At 52.9% G+C, this 16734-nt stretch overlaps 1 protein-coding gene across 3 annotated transcripts in view; it reads left to right on the forward strand.

Annotated features, from left to right (window-relative positions):
* NUDCD3 (NudC domain containing 3) overlaps positions 1-16734 on the forward strand; it is a 67154-nt gene that overhangs the window by 3658 nt on the left and 46762 nt on the right. For 2 of the 3 annotated variants that reach the window (XM_075910898.2, XM_075910896.2), the window contains exons 2-3: positions 4750-5057; positions 14064-14117. In XM_075910898.2, the coding sequence (XP_075767013.1) occupies positions 4750-5057; positions 14064-14117 (362 nt within the window). The remainder of the gene's footprint in view (positions 1-4749; positions 5058-14063; positions 14118-16734) is intronic. The other variant, XM_075910897.2, reaches the window with a different exon arrangement.

The raw sequence follows: 16734 nt of genomic DNA on the forward strand, positions 1-16734 counted from the left end.
TAGCCTAGGGCACAATGGATATTTTCTGATCCTCTCCAAGTTTCTCCCCCTGTTTGGACCATCTGGGCATCTGAGACATTTTTCATGCTTATCCTTAACTATGCACACAATCTCCGCTCATGCTAAAGAATTTTACAGAGAATTTCAGACAAGACTACATTTTAGAAAGGGTTATATAGTTTCTAAAGAAATAACAAAAGCTCTTACACAACTTAGTTTGCAATGCAGACGAGAAGAACAATTTAATTTGTAATGTTAACAAGAAGCAAGACTTTATAGCAAACATTGTAATAAAACCAGGTCCTAAGATCTAGAACTGACCTTCCTGCTAATCCTGGCAGGGTGAAACAGAAACATACAGAACTTATACATGCAAATTACTATCTAGGACTTATTTTCATCATTATACTTAGTCTTATACCAACGCTAAAAGACTACATTTTGGCTACACTCAGTAGAATGGACTTGCTGTTGTTTTCAGTAAGAGCTTTCACATCAGGTGTCTAGCAGCAGTCTGCGTTAAATGGGTGTGAACAAAAATTGAGCCAAACTGAAGAGTTATAAACAGTCTAACCATCCCTTTCCCCCAGGTGCTCATGTTAGAGGTCTCTTGTGATGTCAGTAATCTCATGAGTTCTCCAGGAAAACCAGGAAAGGCAACGTCTGGTATTTCTCATGTTCAAAAAAGACCGTTTAAAAACCCAGATAACTCTACCGTTTTGGGTGAAAAGAAGGCTTGCCAGGGCTTTATGCAGCATAAAGAAGCAAACAAAACACACATCTATTGTTTTATTTGCAGGCCATGTTTCAATAGAAAGGGGCCTAGCCTGGGCCAGGAGCCAGGCATGTGAAGGGACCACATAAGTGGGCTGATACTAGGGTGGGTGACGGGGCACTCAAGGAAGCTGTGTGAATAGCTCTGTGTCCCTCTGCCCAGCAGCAGTAGCGACTCTCTAGCCGTCCTCCTAATGCTGCTGCTGTTGACTCTCCCACTGCAGCAGCTTCACGCAGCATCCCAGGGGCAGCCACAGTTTCCATAAAGTGGAGCGGAGTGCAGCTGCTCTTGCTTTTGCTATAGCGTTGCGGTGTTCAGAAACCCTGGGCCCCGACATTGTGCACATGATATTGCATTATGGTGCTCAGATCCTGTCCGTGCTGCTCTGATGGCAGAAAGGGGGCAAAAGCCCTGGGGAATCTTTAGCACAGCACCGGCATGGACAGCCTCATACACCCCCATGTGCAGCACCTGCCAAAGAGATGGCTGGAGAGTAGCCAGAGATGGGAGAGGTAGTCATTGCAAGAATTCTTGAGCTTCAGAGAAGCCCATCAACAACTGGTGCCAGCTTCTGTAGGTTGGAGCAGCCCTTGGGGCTGTCCTCACTCATGCTAGGAGCTGTGTGTGATGGCGTGTCGAGGAGCCCCCCCACCCTGCACCCCTGTCCGCAGCCAGATGTGACTCTGTCAGGCTGTAGAATAGAAGGTTTATTTGCTTCTCAGGGATACAGCGCCGCACAGGCTCAATGTTGCCACAGGAGCCAGGGCAGGCCGCCTTAGTTCTCTTCGGGGGAAGGGGTTCACAGGCCCCTGAACCCCCCGCTCCTGGACTTAGTCTGCTTCTAGGGTTGCCAGATGGTTTCAGGAAAAAATACCGAAAAAACCCCATGCCAGGAAAAAGTTTATTGAGCAAAAAAAAAGGACCCCGAAAGTTAAGCCAAGCCCAAAAAACTGCCATCTTGCTCCCTGCGCCAGGCCAGACAGCTCCCCTGCGGAACCTGGTAATCACTAGGGCTGCCGGGCTGCCTCCACATTGAGTCAGACAGCCCGGGATTTTCGCCTCCTGGCTGGGAAAATATCAGAAAGTACCGGACAGTTTAGGTGTCCAGTATTTTCTGAATTTTTTTACCGGACAGGACGCAAAAATACCAGACACCTGACAACCCTATCTGCTTTCTTCATGCTTCCCTCCGCCAAGACTGCCCCAACCCCCAGCAGCTCAGCCCGCAGGTAGCCACACCCCTTGCTTTGTTTCAGGTTCCACCACCTAGGCCAGCTGTCAGGCTGCTGGGACATGTCTGCGTGCCTCCCCTCAGGGACCATCCCCCGCTGGATCCCTCACACCCAGAGTCTCTGCAGACCAGCACAGGCCAGTAGGGGTCACCCACAGCACAACACAGCAACCAGTGTGGATCCAGGGCCACAAGAGGGTACAGCACACCCACTACATCACATTGTGCTGCTTGCTGAGGCACCCCAGAATCCTGTGTGTGCGAAGGTGAGGGTGCACGCCGTGGTGAGACCCAAGGCGTGGTCAGAACGTGGCCCTTGGGGGGGACGGGTGCCTGCAGACCCCACTGCAGACCTCGTTAGCCTGCACTGGGAATGAGGTAAGTTGCTGTGCATGTGCAGCAGCCAGATGAGGTGACAGACCAGTAAGTGTTAGGGCCCGCTGAGGAGGGAGTGTGTATCTTCTAAATAAGAAACTGTCATGTTTCCCCTGGGGTGTAGTTGAGGTCTAATGACTGTGTGAAAACAAACCCCTGCACAGTAGCCTAAATAATTTCCCCAGAGAGAGGCCGTGCTGGGCTCTGGCTTCAGTCGCTCGCACGACGTGCTGTTTCTTCCCCCTAGCCACGGGCATCCGGAGCTGGGGCGCTGCTCCTAATGAGAATGTGCTGCAGACCAGTTCAGGGGGCGTCACTCTCCCTTTGCAGCCCAGCATTTGGGGCCATGTCCTCAGTTAAAGGGCACTGTCTGAGTCCCGTCTCTGGGCGCTCTGCCTGGGGCTGGTTTGTGTTTCATGGGTGAAATGCAGCTGGTCTCCATGAATAGTACGGTGAGTCACTCCCTCGGATTCTCGGGAGGGGCAGTGCCTGGTGTTAGGCTGTGCCTGCATTAAGGTGCCCTTTGCCCTGACGCTTCTCCCGAGGAGCTGCTGGTGGCAATGTCACTCCTTTGGAGAGAGCTCTGCCCTTCAGATGGAGCTTGCTTCTAGCTTGGCTCTGCTGCTGACTCCTCTAGAACTTTGCTGAGGGGCTCCTTAGCTTTCTACTGGCCTGACTGGGCAGCAGGACTGGATTGAGGAAGAAGAGCCCAGTGAGCGGGTGGAACCCACTGCAATGTTAGGGTGGGGGTGAAATGGGTGCAGCTGGCGAAGTAGTCAAGCCCATGGGGGCTGGGGAGTGGAGAAATTGCAGCTGAAGAGGAAGGCAGGCCTGGTGCAGTTAATTGCCCATCCCTAGGCCCCTCTCCTGATCGCCCATCCTCAGTGTCCTCCGGTTCTGCTTTCCACATGCAAAGAGCAACCCCAAATCTTTTCTAGTTTAGTCTAGCTTTGGGCTGTGTCCTAAATTAAAGCGCACGACCCGAGCCCTTTGAAAAAAGAAGGAACTAATGTTCTGCTCTGTGTGGGAGAAGCTCAGTGTCACTATAGAGCCATGGTGAGCTCCTTTGGCGCATTGATCTCAAGGAGGCTTCCTACTTAGCTACAGGCTGCAGAAAATGGAAGAATATATTTGCCCGTTCTTGTGTCCCCTACGAATCTCAGTTCTCCCTGCTCTAGGCATGCATGCTCGCTTTCACCTGCCTTTGCATCATGTGAGCCGTTTCCTGTTCAAAGCAGAGTTCTACTGAATTGGTGTCTCTTCTAGTCTCAGTGCCTCTTAGTCTGTTCTCTCACCCTGGTGCTTTTTGGCTGAGAAGCCAATTGCTGAAGCCATCTTAGGCTTTTTTTAACCTAATGTCAGGCTGCAAAGCCTACACCATGGCTGTGTCTACACTGGCGTGATCTTGCGCAAAAGCGGCCGCTCTTGCGCAAAAACTTGCTGCCTGTCTACTCTGGCCACGTGTTCTTGCGCAAGTAAACTGATGTTTACTGATGTTTACATATGTTCTTATGCTTCTTGCACCAGAACTCTGACGCTCCCGCTCAGGAATAAGCCCTTTTGCGCAACTGTTCTTGTGCAAGAGGCCAGTGTAGACAGGCAACATGAATTTCTTGCGCAAGAAAGCCCGATGGTTAAAATGGCCATCAGAGCTTTCTTGCGTAAGAGAGCATCCACACTGGCAAGGATGCTCTTGCGCAAAAGCACATGCCAGTGTAGACGTTCTCTTGCGCAACTACTTTAATGCAAGAACTCTTGCACTAAAGAGTTTTTGTGAAAGATCACACTAGTGTAGACATAGCCCATGTGTGACTACTTGACTAGTTGCTTTCCCTCTCCCCCTTTGCTTAAAAGCTGGTTCTCCCCAGCACCATCTCTGCCAGGGGAAAGGAGGGACAGGAGAGTTAGAGGCACAGCAGGGGACCTGGCATCAGCTGGGAATCAGCCCTTGGTCCCCCACTGCGCTTCTGCCTTTTAAATGTAGTAAGAGCCAGGTAGCTGTTACGACATTTAAAAGGCAGAGCTGCGGCGGGGTTAGCTCCCGGGGCCAGGAGCTAACTCCATGCAGCTCTGCATTTCTTCTCCTTATCAACTAATCGAACGGTCAATGGAAAGTCTACCGACTACTCGATTAGCTGATTAAACAAAATGTAACATCCCTAATGTGTGCTTCTGAGCAGGGATGTGGACAGGTAACCAGGAGCAGCCTCCCTCCTCCGTGGGATCCTGCCTAATCGGTTAAAAGGGTTTAACCAGTTAACGGATTAACCGGGCTTTTGCATCCCTACTTCTGAGACACACGCATGTAAGATGTAGATTGACGGCCTGGCGGCCTGCTCGGTTGCTTGATTTACTTTGTCTCTTTCAGGCATTCAAAAGCTTTGAACAACTGGCCCGTCAGGACGACGAGAGGAGGCAGCAGGAGCTTGTGGAGGAGATGAGGAAAAGGGAGGAGGCAGCAGCGGCAGCTGAGAGGACGCAAGTGCCCGCCGTGGCTCAGGAAATTGAGATTGACTCAGCAGCAGAGCCTGCCGCTGGCCCAGATGGTGGGGCAGCTGTCAGGCCTCAGGAGTCCACCGCAGCAGAGGAGCCAGCCGAAGCGGTGGGCAGCTCTCCGGTAGCAGAGCCCCCAGGAGCTGCTGCCCCCGTGGAGTCCCAGCCACCTGCAGTGCCCAAGTAAGGGTCTCTGTTAGTCCTTCCCTTGTGTCTGTTGCAAGCCTAATGGTGCATTCTGAGTAGGGGCAGGTGACGGGGTTAGTGGAGGCTGCTCACGCTCCTCCCCACAGAGAACGCTGCTTTGTTTGGGCTCAGGGCAGCGCCAGCAGCACACCGATTCAGAGAAGCATGGCAGAAGCCTTCAGTTTGGTTACCTTTGCCCCTTTCTGGGCACTTCAGTCTCTGCTCTCTCCTCTGTAAGCAGACGTGGCTGTTAGTGTCTCCCTGTTCACAACACTGCCGTGTGGTGTTGGCTTAGCAGGATCGCACGGCCTTCGTTCACCCAGAGTCTAGGGCCACACAGCAATGTGGGCATGGTCCTGTGCTGGTGCCTCTCCACTGACTCTGGTACTAAACTGCCTTTCAGTGCATTGGGGAAAATCTGAGCAGCTATCCCATAATGCCTGGGGGGGGTCTTAGATGCCCAGCTCTGATTTGCTGTCAAACTCCCCCAGTCCGCTGTGAGCACTCTGCAGCTGTGCCCGGAGAGCAGAGACACCGGAGTGGTGCACTTTGGGAAGTTACTGCACAGAGAGCTGGGAGCAGAGAGGATCAGCCCAAGTGGTTATACCAGCACAGGTAGGGCCCAGTTACTCAGCTAAATAAATTACCTTGTCCCAGCCAAGGCTGCAGGCACAGGTACCTGAGAGCTGATTTACCCTGTGGCCTGTTGCACAAGCCACGTATAAAGCTCACAAAACCCCTTGTGGGCTGCAGTGTCAGCACCAGCACATCAAGTTGTCTTCTGTTGTTCTGGGGTTTCTAACTGCCCTGTGGCATATTCCCTGGCTCCGGGCACGGCCAGTGCGTGCACTGCAGAGCAAAGCTGGACTCTTCCCCCCTTGCCGCCTTAAAACCTCTCTACAGGTGTGTCTTACTCCTGGGTGAGTGAGCTATAGTCTCCTGGCGTGGGCTCCCCTCAAACAATGGCAAGTGACGTTTTGCAAAGCTCAGTCAAAATGTCTCCCTGTTACCAGAAATGTTGTGGGGTGGAGCTGTGTCTATTGCAGCCGGCTCTGCTCCAAGCAATACCCCCCTGTCACTCCACAGGAGCTGTTCTAAGAACGTTGAGTGATCTGAGGTTCCCAGCAGTTGCTGTGCTGCCAGGGCATGTTCTGTGGGGAGCTGGCTGCCCTGCCCAGCCCACAAAGCCCAGGGGATGGGAGTGAGGATGGTTGGGACTGCAGGGCACAGATACTGACAAGACAAAGCATTTACTTCTACATCATCCATTCACATCTACAGCGGATTGAGTGAAAGTTGTTACCAGCTGGTGGCTCTTTAACTGTCTTTTTGAAATGAAATCACGTGATAAATAATGGACAGGAGCCCACTTCATAATGGGGCCTTGTGATCCTATTAATGTCCTCCTAAGGGATGCCAAGAATTGAACGGGCCGCCGAGATTCTAGTAACGTCATGCTGGTTAGGTGGGAGCAGTTTGCACTTCTGTTGCTGGGGCTGTTCTTGTGATGGGGGCTGTCTCTCTCGCTGGTATCTGTTCAGTGACGGGGGCTGTCTCTCTCTCTCTCTGGTATCTGTTCAGTACTTTTCAGCAGCACCAAGTTAACTGTAAACAGCAAAGATAAGGCAACACCCGGCTAGTGAAGTATTAAGAGCCAAACGCAGACTCTCTGGGCTGAATGTTTCCATGTAATCCTCAGTGACAGGGATGCTCCATGCCTCCCTGAGGAGGAGACAGTACCAGAAGAAAAGGATTACCTCAGCTCAGCAGGTTTTGGCTGTTGTGCTAGGGGAAGGGGAGGGGAGGGGATGGGTCGGGTCTCTGATTCATGATGTAGCTTTCCTGTGGGTCGAGAGAAATGCTGCCTGAGGGGTGGAGCCAAAATGTTTTGCCGCCTTGGCTGCTCCCGTTACTTTATTTTGGGTGGATTAAACATTGCCGTTTGAGGGAGTGGGAGGCAAATGAACAGCTCCGTCTGCCCCATGCCTCAGCGCAGAACGTGCACAGAACATCGTTCCTGTGAGTCTGTGGGTGCTAAGAGTTCAGAACTTAGCAGGCTGGGTTCTTTTCTAACCTTCTGGCATCCCTTAGAGCAGAACTGTCACCCAGAGGCAGCCCAAGGGTTGTGTGGCATTTGCAGGACCCCGAGATGGGTCCCTTCCCCTCCTCAAAAAAGTTTCTGTCCATTCTACAATGTGTGTTTGGCAGGGCCATCCCCTCATCAGATGAGTGTTGCAGGCAAAGGATTATGGGAAGTCCTTGCATCGTTTTCTCCAAACACTGTACCAATGATGGCTAGTGCTTGGGCCACATGAGTGGCCCTCCTTCATCTCAGTGGGTTGCAAGATTGTCGTATCCAGCACGGTCTCCCAGGATACGGTAGTTTTGCTCACTGTGCTTGTGTACCTAGAATTTGCAGGGTGTGAACTATAGTGGCTCTGATTGGATGCAGAGGCAGTGCACGGCCCCCACAGTCAATGTTGTGTGCAGTCAGCATGCACCTCGCTGCGTGGGCCTTTGCTTTAAGTGGGTCTCTTTAGCAGTACGGTAGGAAAAACACTGCTTGGACAGACACCAGTGGAATCTGGCAACCCTGTGCATGGGCAGTGGCAAACAAAATGTCGCACAGGCCACCCCAGGGCCCTGATGGGCCGCAGATTGCCCACCAGGACACCTTGGAGCGAGAAAAGGCTACGTAGGCATGAAAAGTTAGGGGTGTTGCATTACAGTAAAGACTCTCTCAGTCTACCAGCCCCGTTGACTGCACCTTCAGAAGTGGCTGGCCATGCACTGGCAGTAGTAGCGACCACTCTCCAGTGCAGCTGGCTGTACTCATTCCAGTCCCTTTCACAGGTTTACAACAGGGCTGGTGTGCATGCCGCGAGGCACAAGCTGAAAGGGCTGCTTGTCTTGAGGAATGCCTGGGGTGGCTTGCCTCGAGGTGCACAGCAAATGGGTCTCCTTTTCATGCTGCGGAATAGGGCGGTTGGTACCAGATGTCTTTGCCAGCACAGTCTAACTTGCTTGCATGCTGAGCTGGTGTGTCAGCAAGTGGAAAGATGGGAAGAGGCTGGAATAGAGCAATCCCTGGACTAGGAATCAAGTGGCTGAGTGGATTGTTGACAGCCAGCGAGCCTTCCACCTCCAGATTTCCAGCCACACGTGGTGTATGTCAGGAATGAATGAGGCCCGTGGGGGAAGAGGCCAGTGGAACGAGAGGCTGGTCATACTGATTCCTGTCAGGAGTCTGACCTAGACTGTCTTTGGTCCACCCAACAGAACCACGTGGCCTTCTGCCTCCCACTTGCTAGGACAGCAGATGTGACCCTACGGGTTTCTGGGTTATTCCCATGTGGGGCCAAATGTAGCGAGTGGGAAGATTGGAAGGAACAGGAGCTTCAGGGCAGTGGAAAGCAAGCAGGAGGAAAGGCTGATGTCCCGCTGCCTGGGCTGTAGTTGTCCTGTGGGTGAAACTTCATCCTCTCTGTCAGTCTGGCACCTTTCACTAGCATGACATGTACAAAAAACCCTGATCCCTTGAGCCTCCGTCCTTCCATGTAACCACAGCCTGGGCTAGCATGGCTTACACTGACATTTTGTAAGGCTAGGGTTGAAAAAACAAAACACCCCCCCACAAACCACCAAAAAATGAACAAACCCCTGAATGCAAACTATTAGCTCCCCAGGTTTCAATTCAGATTGATTATGTTCATAGACTGGGACTAAGGTTTGACTTGTTGAGTTGTCCCCTTGCTGTAGGGATAGTAGCTGCTGGGAATAACAAGTATTTAAGTTTGGGTACGGACACAGGGCACCTGCCCCGCACTGGCCCTTTAAGGGTTAAAACCCAGCACTGTGAGAGGGGTAGTGGTGGAGCCAGCCATGTCTCTGGCCTGGCAGCCAGGCCCCTCCTGCTCCCCAGCCAGAGCAAGAGTGAGTCTGTCTGTCTCTCCCCCTCCCCCCCCCCCCCAGGAGCCTTTTCTTATACTGCTCCAGCTGGGCCCTAATCTGCTCATACTGGCCACAGCTGCTGGCTGCACAGCTCCAGCCCTCTCCCAGGGCTAAGCTTTAACCCTTAAAGGGCCAGTGCAGGGCAGCTGCCCCATCACAGGTTCTTAAATCCCCATAAACAAAAGTCCTCTGAACAGATGTCTGGACTAGGGATGTTAAATATCGGTTAATTGAATAGTCAAGTAACCTCATGAATTCTTATTGGTTAGTCAACTATTCTATAGTCCCTGGGGGTACAGGCAGGGCCGGCAGCAGTGTGGGGTGCCAGGCAGGAGCTGGTCTGTGAGGGGAGCCAGTTTAAAACCCAGCTCCCCTTACGGACTGGCTGCTTGTCACCCTGCGCTGCTGCCTCTGATAAAGAGGCAGCAGTGAGGGGTGGCAGAAGCCCCTATCTGTGCGGGGCAGGTCTGAGCCACGCTGCCTGCCCATCCAGCTCCTAATTCACTTTAAATGCAGAGTCACAGTGGTGGTAGGTCCCAGACCCAGTGTGAGCCAGGACTGAGCCGGGCTGCTGGCCAGCCTGCTAAAAAATGTACTGGTTGAGGGGGAGTAATGCGTGTAGTCTATAGCATTCACCTATAAGCTTTTGCTTATCGATTAATTGACTGCACTATTCCATCCCTGGTCCGGACTGGGGAAAATAAGTAGAATGAGAAGTGATACTAAAGGAATGAGATTAGGACACATCTCAGTATCAACAATGTGTGAGCAGATGGGGACAGTGTCTGTTGGAGAGATGAAAAGAGCAGGTACATATCTGTGTAGCAGAAAGGGTACATCTGTGTTTTGTGAGCAGTGTTGAAAAGCAGACTTTGACTCCCTCAGAGAACTGATGGGTAGGGTCCCCTGGGACACTAACATGAAGGGGAAAGGAGTCCAGGAGAGCTGGCAGTATTTTCAAGACCTCTTATTGAAGGCCCAGGAACAAACCATCCCGATGTGCAGTAAGAAAAGAAAATATGGTAGGCGACCAGATTGGCTTACCGGGGAAATCCTCGGCGAGCTTAAACACAAAAAGGAAGCTGACAAGAAGTGGAAACTTGGACAGATGACTAGGGAGGAGTATCAATATATTGCTCGAGAATGCAGGGGAGTTATCATGAAGGCGAAAGCGCAATTGGAATTGTAGCTGGCAAGGGATGTGACCGGTAACAAGAGAGGTTTCTACAGGCATGTTAGCAGTAAGAGGGTGATCAGGGGGTGTGGAGCCCTTACTGGTTGAAGGAGGTAACCTAGTTACAGATGATGTGGGGAAAGCTGAAGTACCCAATGCTTTCTTTGCTTCTGTCTTCACAGACAAGGTCAGCTCCCAGACAAATGCGCTAGGCAATGCAGTATGGGAAGGAGGTGGGCGGCCCTCTATGGAGAAAGAACAGGTTAGGAACTATTTAGAAAAGCAAGACACACACAAATCCATGGGACCAGACTTAATGCATCCGAGGGTACCGAGGGAGTTGGCAAATGTCATTGCAGAGTCTTTGGCCATTATTTTTGAAAACTCGTGGAGATCGGGAGAGGTCCTGGATGATTGGAAAAAGGCAAATGTAGTGCCCATCTGTAAAAAAGGGAAGAAGGACAATCCAGGAAACTACAGACCAGTCAGCCTCACCTCAGTCCCTGGAAAAATCGTGGAGGGGATCCTTAAGGAATCCATTTTGAAGCACTTGGAAGAGGGGAAAGTGATCAGGAATAGTCATTCCTGACTCTTGGATTCACGAAGGGCAAGTTGAGTCTGACCAATCTGATTAGCTTTTCTGATGAGGTAACTGGCTCTGTGGACGTGGGAAAGTCAGTAGATGTGATATACCTTGACTTTAGCAAGGCTTTTGATATGGTCTCCCACAATATTCTTGCCAGCAAGTTAAGGAAGTATGGATTGGATACATGGACGGTAAGATGGAAAACTGGCGAGATTGTCGGGCCCACTGGGTAGTGATCAGTGGCTCGATGTCTGGTTGGCAGTCGGTTTCAAGTGGACTGTCCGAAGGATCGGTTCTAGGGCTGGTTTTGTTCAGCATCTTTATTAATGCCCCGTCAGAGGGGAGGGATTGCACCCTCAGCAAGTTTGCAGATGACACTAAGCTAAGGGGAGAGGTGGATACACTGGAGGGCAGGGATAGGGTCCAGAGTGACCTAGACACACTGGAGGATTGAGCCCCTGCTGGAGCTCTGCATTTAAAGCCTTTAAAGGATACAAAGGATTTACATGCAGAGCTGCAGCGATGCAGCTGCCGGGACCCGTCACGAGGTGCTAATCCTAATCAATTAATCATGTAACCAGCAAAATATTTGTCGACTCCACGCTTGACCAATTACATGCTTAACGTCCTTAATGGAAGCGCCAGGCCAGCTCTTGGACACAAACTGATCAAGGCAATTAAAGTGAGAGACCCAGCTGGTCTCGGACATCGTGAAGTTGCACAGGGAGAAAACGTGTCCCTAAATCCCACACAATACAGCTTCGAGAAATTAAATCCAACAACTTCAACTGCTCTTGGAAATCCTAGAATGCCAGGTCTGGTAGAGACCTCAGGAGTCATTGAGTCCAGCCCCTCCCCAAAGCAGGACCAACCCCAACTCAGTCATCCCAGCCAGGGCTTTGTCAAGCTGGGACTTAAAACCCCCTCCCTAGGGAACCCATCCCAGTACTTCACCACCCTCCAAGGGAAATAGTTTTTCCTAATCTCCTACCTAGACCTCACCCACTGCAACTTGAGACCATTGCTCCTCATTCTGCCATCCATCACCACTGGGAACAGCCTCTCTCCATCCTCTTTGGAACTCCCCATCAGAAGTTGAAGGCTGTTCTCAAATCCCCCCTCACTTTTCTCTTTTGCAGACTAAATAAGCCCAAATCCCTCAGCCTCTCCTCGTAGGTCATGTGCTCCAGCCCCCTCATCATTTTGGTCGCCTCCGCTGGACCCTCTCCAATGCATCCATATCCATTCTGTAGTGGGGTGGGAGGTGGGGGAGGGGGAGGGGGAAGCAGAACTGGACACAGTACTCCAGATGTGGCCTCACCGGTGCTGAATAAAGGGGAATAATAATTTCTCTAGATCTGCTGACAATGCTCCTCCTAATGCACCCTAATATGCCATTAGTCTTCTTGGCTACAAGGGCACCCTGCTGACTCATATCCAGCTTCTCATCCACTAGAAGTCCCAGGTCCTTTTTTGCAGAACTGCTACTTAGCCAGTCTGTCCCCAGCCTGTAACAATGCTTGGGATTCTTCCGGCCCAAGGGCAGGACTCTGCACTTGTCCTTGTTGAGTCTCATCAGTATGCCTTGTTGAACCCTGAGCCAGGATGCCTGCCCCCCCCCCCCCCCCCCGCTCCAGCTCCAAAAATACTTTAAATGCAGAGCAGGTAGGCGGGGTGGGGGGAGCTGGGGAGGTTGCATGTAGCCGGTAGTGTTAAGTGGATGCTGATGGGCAGGGCTCGCTGAACTGCGGCAAACCCTGCTTGCCAGCCGCGCTGTCCGGCGTTCTGCGCGTGCACAGATCGCCCGAACCCGGCTCTTCCGGGTTACAATCTACTCGCCAGGGGTGAGTAGATTGTATTATTTGTCCCCTGCAGCAGGGGACAGGTAAGCGATTAACTGATAACCCATCAGCAGGGCTCGACAAATAATACCTGATTAGATTAGATTGTATTTAAACAGCATGATTGAGCTAGGTATCCCGCACACTGGCTGGGCTCCCTAGTGAGTGCTGGAGGTTCAGTGCCTGTGGATCTGGATTGAGCCTTCTTACTCTTTAGGAAATGCTGCCGCAGAGCCAGTGAATCTCTCTGCAGCGCCTGGCTGGTGTGAGGTCTGCTTGGCTAGAGTCACTGCAGTGACTGCGCGTGGTTAAGCTTGGAAGGGAGCTGATCTGGGACGGCTTCTCCAGGGCTGTTTTCTGAGACTAGCTGTGGCGGGTGATGGGTACTGTTGTCTATGCTGCAGAACAGCTCAAAGCAAGGCCATGCAGAGACGCAGCGTCTTCCAGTACAGCTGGCCCCTCCGCAGGAGCCACACTGGGGCAATTGCACCACATGGCAAAGCGCACTCCTCTAGGTGTGGGGAAAACGCCTTCATCTGAAATCCTTTTAGCAGCCTGGATCCGCTAATCCTCTGTGGCATGTGACAGGAGACCCAGGAACAAGGCTGCCTTGTCGTGAGGCCCTTATGCTGTCTCTGGTCTGTGTAACTGGCTGGCAGTCAACTCTCTGAAGAGGCTGGGCTGTCATTCTTGAGGCTTTGCTGGACTTTGCTGAGCGAGAAGGGCCGCCTGGTGATGCGACAGCCCATCTGCTAAGTAGCCCATTCTCCTCCTCTTTCCATATCGAGCCATGAGCCAGTGCTGGGCCCTGTATTGATAACCCATGTGTGAGCTCCCTCGCCAGCCGTGTCATTGCAGGGACCAGCAGGACCAGCTGGGGAACGAGGGCTGTCAGGTCCAAAGTCCTCCATCCCATTTCAGCCAGACAAGGGTGTCTGCTCTGAGAGACTCTGGGCCTGCTTTAGGGCTGCTTTGCTGAGCTGATCAGCTCAAACTACTGTAGCGAGGGCTGTCTTCCTCTGGGTGGCGCTGCAGTCACTGAAAGCATGTCAGGGCTGGAACGTGCATTTAGGGCACTCGGAGAATGGCTATTAATAATTAAAGAGTGAGTTCTTCCTGCACAGCCCCCTCTGACAAAATTCAAGGCCACCAGCCTGGTTAGTAGGAGCTTATGAATAATGCGCATCCCCACCAGCTAACTGAATGCAAAAGGGAGATAAAACCAAAATATTTTTCTCTTCTCAGGGCAGGGGGTGGGGGGAGAGAAGAAGACCAAACATGTTCATTCCCCAGACTTCAGTGCCATGTAAATGTAGGGCCCTTAGCATCCCAGCTGCATCGAGCCCCAGCAGAGGCTGGGGGAGCTCTTGGTAGCTGGGTTTGTATCCTGCTGCCTCTGTAAACAGCATCAATATGCTTGTGGCTGCAGTGGGTTTGGTTCTGCTTTCTAGATGGTGCCAGCTGGTCACCTGGAGGGACTCTGGACACAAGAGGCTTGGATTTGGGTAAGTTGCTTAGGGTAATAGCTGTGCCCTGCCCCACAGGGGTACGTGGAAATCCGTATGTTAAAGATTGTGAGGTTCAGCTACTGTGGGAATGAGGGCCAGAGAAGTACCTTGATAGACTCTGTTAGGTGAAGGCTTTGTCAGTGTAACTCTTATCCAGGCCATTGCCAGCCCCATGGCAGGGCAGAAATTTCCCAGCTCTTCTGGCTGTCTGTGCCGCTGCTCCAGCCCACGGGGTATATCTTGAGCACAACCCATGTCCATTAGCTCTCCTGAATCTCACACCACTTGGTTCTCCCACCTGCTCCCTTTCTGTGGAGCGAGGAACGACCCCGTCGCAGGGAGCGTGGGCATAGATCGCTCCTGCGCAAATGAAGCACTTAGCTATGCATGCCCTGTCCACACTGCTTGTAGCAACAGGTGGGGGGGGGGGCCCAGCTGCAGCCTTCTCTCACTGGTCAGGGTCAGGCTCCCTTGTTTCCCACAGCCTCCTCATGTTCAGCAGTGAGCAGGGCCGTCTTAGGCTAACTCAGTGCAGGTGACAAAGCATGTCCATCGCCTCAGCTTGCCCTCTGTGGGCCTGCTGACTCCTGGGAGGCTTCCTCAGGCATATGGACACTGCCCAACCCGTAACAGGGTGCCTCCAGCTCCTGTAGGAGCATAGCAAGGAACGGATGCTCAGTGTACAGCCATGTGGCTTGCACAGGGCCGTGAATTCCCCCTCCCCCTTCTTTCCCAGCAATTCCCATATGCTCCGAGAAGCCGTTCTCTGCATCATTCATGCTGCCTGAGCTCAGCTCCTAATTTTGAGCATCTCCCTTCGCACCCAGCCCCCTTCTTGGATTTTGCTCTGCATACATTTGCCACATAGCATTCAAAATAGTGCCCGGCTTCCCACATGTGCCGCAGCGCAGTCTGGCCTTTGAGTTCTATTTATGCTTCTTGACTCTGTCTCTCAGTTCATCTCCAAGCGCTTCTCGCTGCAAGGCTGAACTTTCACACGGACCTAGCAGCTATTGAGAAGAAACTGCTTCCCAGCATTTGTTGGGAGTTAGCAAATTTCCAGAGCCACATCACTGCTTGGAAAGCCAGAGAGAACTGCCAATGGCAGGCGAATGAGTGAAGCGAACAAGTGATGTAAGAATGTAACTGGTTAACTGATAAGTCGGTGCTTATCTGTTCAGTTACCAGTTAAACTCCCATGGGGGGAGGGGGGAGGAGCCCATGGCACTAAGAGCCGGTGGGAGTCTGCAGTACCAGCAGCCCACAAGTTCAGCAGTGATCGACTGGAGTGTGATCAGTTACATGGGTAGTATTTGTAATGGGAGTCTAAGCAGAGTAGGTGTCTTCTCTTCTCTCTCCAGATAGTGACAGAAGAGCTGCCCCACTGGGTCAGACCAAAGGTCCATCTAGCCCAGTGTCCTGTCAGCCAGCAGTGACCAGTGCCAGGTGCCCCACAGGGAGGGAACATGACAGGGAATCCAGTGATCCCTCCCCTGTCGCCCATTCCCAGGGGCCAGGGATCCTGCCACTGTCGCCTCCAGACAAGGCACGTCCTCACCGCTGCCTGCAGAGGGGCAGCGCCTGTGTGGATCCTGCTCAGTTTCACAGTGCTCTTGCTGGGCCTGAGCCGCAGCAGCCGGTCTTGGGCGCGATCTCCCCCTGCTCCAAGCAGCAGCGGAGCAAGAGGCTGGCACTGGCTCTGCTCTTGCAGGGAGCACGTACCTCTGGCCTGGCGCCTGCGCGGAATAGAGAGCGTGTGGCGGGCCCCCTTCGCGGCGAGGAGCAGAAGCCCAGGGAAGGAGAGCCTGAGTGACCCGTGCAGGAGAGGCGGGCGCAGTAGGTCACCAGCAGGCAGAACTCGGGGTAAGCTTGCTGCATGGCGAGGGGAAGGGTGCAGAGCACCCTGCTCTGTCTGACGAGTGGAGCAGCAGCCGTCACTCTTGGTCACTGCGGGATCCCCGGGGGCTGGAAAGGCCCCTTTTAGAAAGGAAAGCGCTTAGAGCCAGCAGCAGCAAGGAGCTGCTGGGGGGCGGTTGATGTTCTGGGGGCAGGTGGCAATCAAGTCTGTCAGCTTCTGCTGCCATGGCCAAGTGAAGCTCAGAAATCCAGTCCCTACCCCTGCAGTTTGAAAGGGGTGGGTCATGGGCCCACCCCTTCCTTCTCCTGGCAGGCAGAGAGTATCCAGCCAAACTCTCTGTGCCCCAGTGGGAGACTCACCTGGGCAACCCATGGTTCCGGGCTGGCTCTGACAAGAGCCCGGTGGGAATGGGCTAAGCCTGCGCTGCATCTTGAGAGGTATCTGCCCTGGGGAGAAGAGGGGCAGGGCTGGTGGCAGCCTGTGTGGGTCTGGCAGGGAGAAGTACCTGACTCTCATAGACATAGTGGCAGCGGCAGGGAGAGGCCCTGAGCTGAGACCGGCCGGAGCATCTAATCACCAGTGAGCAGGACTCCTCAGGGGCACAGCCCATGGTGACTCCAGCCCAGCTGTTGCCTCCCTCTGGCAGCAGGGAGCACCAGAAGCCAGTGCGCTCTCTGCGGTAGTGGGACACGTGGCAAAGACTGGAACAAACCAGGCTGTTTGGAGCAGCCGAATCTCTGCACCTGTGACCCAGTT

The sequence above is a fragment of the Pelodiscus sinensis genome, chromosome 28 (assembly GCF_052426305.1).
Source record: "Pelodiscus sinensis isolate ZL-2025 chromosome 28, ASM5242630v1, whole genome shotgun sequence".
Classification (NCBI taxonomy): Eukaryota; Metazoa; Chordata; order Testudines; family Trionychidae; genus Pelodiscus; species Pelodiscus sinensis.